The sequence below is a fragment of the Olea europaea genome, unplaced genomic scaffold (genome assembly GCF_002742605.1).
Source record: "Olea europaea var. sylvestris unplaced genomic scaffold, O_europaea_v1 scaffold1222, whole genome shotgun sequence".
NCBI classification, from domain to species: Eukaryota; Viridiplantae; Streptophyta; class Magnoliopsida; order Lamiales; family Oleaceae; genus Olea; species Olea europaea.
Window position 1 is genome coordinate 139,789 of NW_019229647.1, and position 4,008 is coordinate 143,796.

Consider the following 4,008-nt stretch of genomic DNA (forward strand, 5'->3'; position numbering starts at 1 on the left):
TTTGTTTGATATTAAAACCTTGTTTGAGCCCTATTATCTTAAAAAATTATTTTTTAAAACTCATTTTTAATAATACATTTTTCAATAAAATAATATTATATACAAATCAAATTTTTTTTTTTAAATTTTAACCACATATTCTTTATTAATCTACTATTCAAAATACATTTTTTTACCCCCAAAATGGCCTCAAACAAGGGCTAACTATTGTGATAAGATTGCTTTGCTTGCTAAAAAGTTAGCATGTGAAAACACATTGCCACGTTAGCAGCTAAAAGCTTAACACAGGATTAGGGATAGCAACAATGCGAGACAGAAGATTAAAATATTTTCATATTTTGCTTCTTTATTTTTTAATATTTTGAAAATTAAATTTAAATGTGAAAACAAGAAAAATTTAAAAATAAGAGTTAGGTTAGGTTTGATATAGGAACCACATTTGCATCTATTTTGGAAGGTTGGGGACTAGGAGTCCACTACGCCTATGTTTTCGGGACTATTGGTGCAAATATTTGAAAAATAAATAGAAAACTAAAAGTGTCATAAATGGCTGCTGGTATGTCAGATATGATTAGTCAACGATAAATCCTGTCTCTTTCTGCTCTTCTCTATATAAATCCCAAACCCTACCTGTCTCTTTGCCTTTGACCATTAGATTATATAGAAACTAAACTCGATGGAAATGGAAGTTATGATCCCTGCGAACAGCATGGATTTTGATTTTAACAGTCCAAATGTTAGTTCACCTTCTACACCCAAGCGTATTGGGGAATTCTATTGCAGTGCTCCAACAAGTCCGACGCATTTGGCTCAGTTATATCGTGATTTTAATAATTTCTTGTTCAGCGGCGGCGGAGATTCGTCGGAGGTGCCCTTTGTTCAGGAAACAAGGACAAAGCCCGGTTCTGCTAAAAATGAAGATGACTTTGCTTTTGATATTGGTGAGGAAGCATCGGAGACTGCGTCTCTTTCGGCGGAGGAACTCTTTGATAGTGGCGTAATTAAGTCCTTCAAGCCGCCACCGCGGCTGCAACATCCCGCTGGAGCAAGAATTAAGGGTGATTTCTCTCAAGGGCATAAGAAAGAGGCAGTCCCTTTTGCAATTGCCGCCGCTCCTACGGCGGAAGAGCACCGAAGAGGAAGAGATAGAGCTCCTGCAGGAGGTTTATCTTCATCAAGCCGAAGAGCAACCCGTTCACTTTCTCCTCTAAGAGTTTCTGATCAAATTCCATGGGATCAAGAGGAGAAAAAACAGCAGAATACAAAGAATTTTTCCTCATCTTCGTCCTCAAAAACTCAAAGAAAATGGAGGTTGAAGGATTTTTTCTTGTTCCGAAGTGCATCCGAAGGACGAGCAGCAGATAAATATCCATTAAGGAAATACACAGCAGGGTTCAGAAGATCATTCGATGATGCAAGGAATTCGAGTTTTAAGGATTCTGGATCAAACCCAAGAAGAAAGGGGAAAGTTTCAGCTCATGAATTACATTATACAGCAAATCGTGCGGTTTCAGAAGATTTGAAGAAGAAGACATTCTTGCCATACAAGCAGGGCATTCTGGGGCGACTGTCATTCAATCCTACCGCCAATGAACTGGCTAGTGGTTTTTCTCGTAAATGAATATTCATCGACCGGAATACGGCGGAGGCCGTCCCGGAGAGGGACTCGTTCTCCAAGAATTCAGAATCTCAGCTATAATCTTTATATTTATTTAATGTTTTGTATAGGTAATTTTTTCAATTTTTGGTTAAGAGATGAGTAAATTTTACATATAGCATCATATCTTATTGTGGAATTATTTTTGATGTCGGATACAAAAAGTGTTATCGATCTTAATAATATTGGGTCGATTCTATTCAACAGAGATTATCCTACATTAATAAAAAGCTCTAAATGGATGAAACCCCTTTGTAGTTTTCTAATTTTTGTTTGATGAATAACCAAAAATGAGACTTAGCCTCCTTGGGGATAAATGCATCAGCGGTCACAGAACTTTCAACATACGTGCAACCAGGTCAGTAACCTCTAATTTTATGTTGGAAGAATGGCTTTGTTGTTTAGGCACAATTTTAGGTGGAACCAATTGGTTCTATTTGGAAGATCAAGTTGATCTGTGTTTTTTTTCGTGAGAACATCAAAATTATATATTTATTTGCCAAAAATAATAAACAGATGAATGAGAAATTGAAGTTTAAAGTGAAACAATGAAAGATGAGTTTTATAGTCTATATTTAAGTTTGTCTCACAAAGGAAGTTTATGAAAGCAATGACTACTTTATATACAAACACACTTTAGAAGAATGTAATCATGTATAGTATAGGCTCTCTTCACGTGACATCGGATTGACCAGACCATATTGGACACTCAAATCATAGACCGAATAGTATATCGGGCCTTGAACTTATACGTCATTGTCGAATCAAACAGAACAAATTGGTCCCTTAGAGTAGGAATTAGGAAATCAATCCCAGCAAGACCGAACATTTTTGGTTCATTAAACAACTTCAAGAAAGAGAAAGCACCAATATATCACATTAGTAAGATTGACAGTGATAGATGGAGAGACCATGGTTGCCCGCAAATCAAAGTTGGGTGACTTGATTACATGAAATTAATGATAAGTGATTCACTTTCGTGATCATTGAAAGGTACTAGACCAAGGATCGATCAATGAAAAAGGGATTAGCGACCAGCTACGCATTTTTTATTTTTAATTAAAAGTGATAACTCAAGATTTGAGACAGCAAATGCTAACTAACTAAGATCAACTTGGAGCTACAGTTGAGTTGAGCCGTTGGCATTCAATGCTATCCTCCTTTTCAAGCAAACCGATTTACTCAGATATTTATTACTGTTAAAAAACAACAAACCAAAGATGAAGAATGGAGGAGAAAGAGAGAAAACCGATTGATAGCAGCCCCCAAACTTGGTTACATAATGTAAGATTACAATTGTTTATATACTGCAAAATTAAGGAAACATAATAAGACTAAACTACCCTTAACCTAATTAACTTATTACTTTAACATCCCCCCTCAAACTCACGATGCTACGACAAGGAGCAATGAGAGTTTGACCAACAAAAAGCGTAAATGATAAATCGAATTTGACTTTGTAGGAAAGTCTACAAGCTGCAACGACGGAGAGCAATGAAAGGTAGGGAAATGATGCCGAACTACAGATGACCAACGAAACCACACAATCTCAACTAAACCAAATGGATGCAAATTTCAAATTCCAAATGAACTTGACATATCAATTCCAAGATTTGACTATGCCAAATTCCAAACTCCAGATAGACTGGACAAACGAAATTTCTAATCCCATAAACTGGGCAAACAAACGAAATTTCCAAATTCCGTGAACCGGGCATCAAATGAAATTTAAAATCCCACAAACTAGGCACAAATTTCAAATTCAAGCTCGACAGATGCCAAATTCCAAATACACTGGATCAACACCAAAACAAATTTCCAATCCAAACTAGGTCCAACATTAATTAACAACCCAATAAGCTGTCTAATACGCCAAAAACAACCCAAACCAATCACAGAAACCAAATTCCTGATCAAACAAATTTAACCCAAAATTCAGCCCATTCATTATGTTTTCAAAATTCTTAATGAAGCAGCCCATATGCCATATACCAAAATACCCAATTAAATTAGTGGCTCATTAGCCCAATAACCACCCCAGCAGGCTCAATTAACCAATCCACTAAACCACAAACGCATAAATTTCGGCCCAACAAACAAACAACCCATAACTAACTAGCCCAAGTAATATCAACTGGCCTAATCCAATAGCCAAACTCATATATTTTATGTCTAAATTTGGACCTAACCCATTACCCAGTCTATCTATCTTACAACAACCCAATAAGCCATCCACTTACATAAATTGTTTTGACGCCAACAAACCAACCAAAACCCATACGCCGACATCAAGGCCGCCACCGTCACATCAATAAACCATCCCCTATAAACCCTAAATCCAAGCCACTGCC

General features: G+C 36.6%; 1 protein-coding gene across 1 annotated transcript; it reads left to right on the forward strand.

The window, feature by feature from the left end:
* The first annotated feature begins 682 nt into the window (after positions 1–682).
* Positions 683–1,621, forward strand: LOC111374217. Its single transcript, XM_022996860.1, has one exon. It carries the CDS (start codon positions 683–685, stop codon positions 1,619–1,621), a length of 939 nt encoding a protein of 312 aa, XP_022852628.1.
* Positions 1,622–4,008: the final 2,387 nt, after the last annotated feature.

Coding starts and splice junctions, on each gene's coding strand:
- LOC111374217 (XM_022996860.1), top strand. CDS start 683: ATGGAAGTTATGATCCCTGCGAACAGCATGGATTTTGATTTTAACAGT.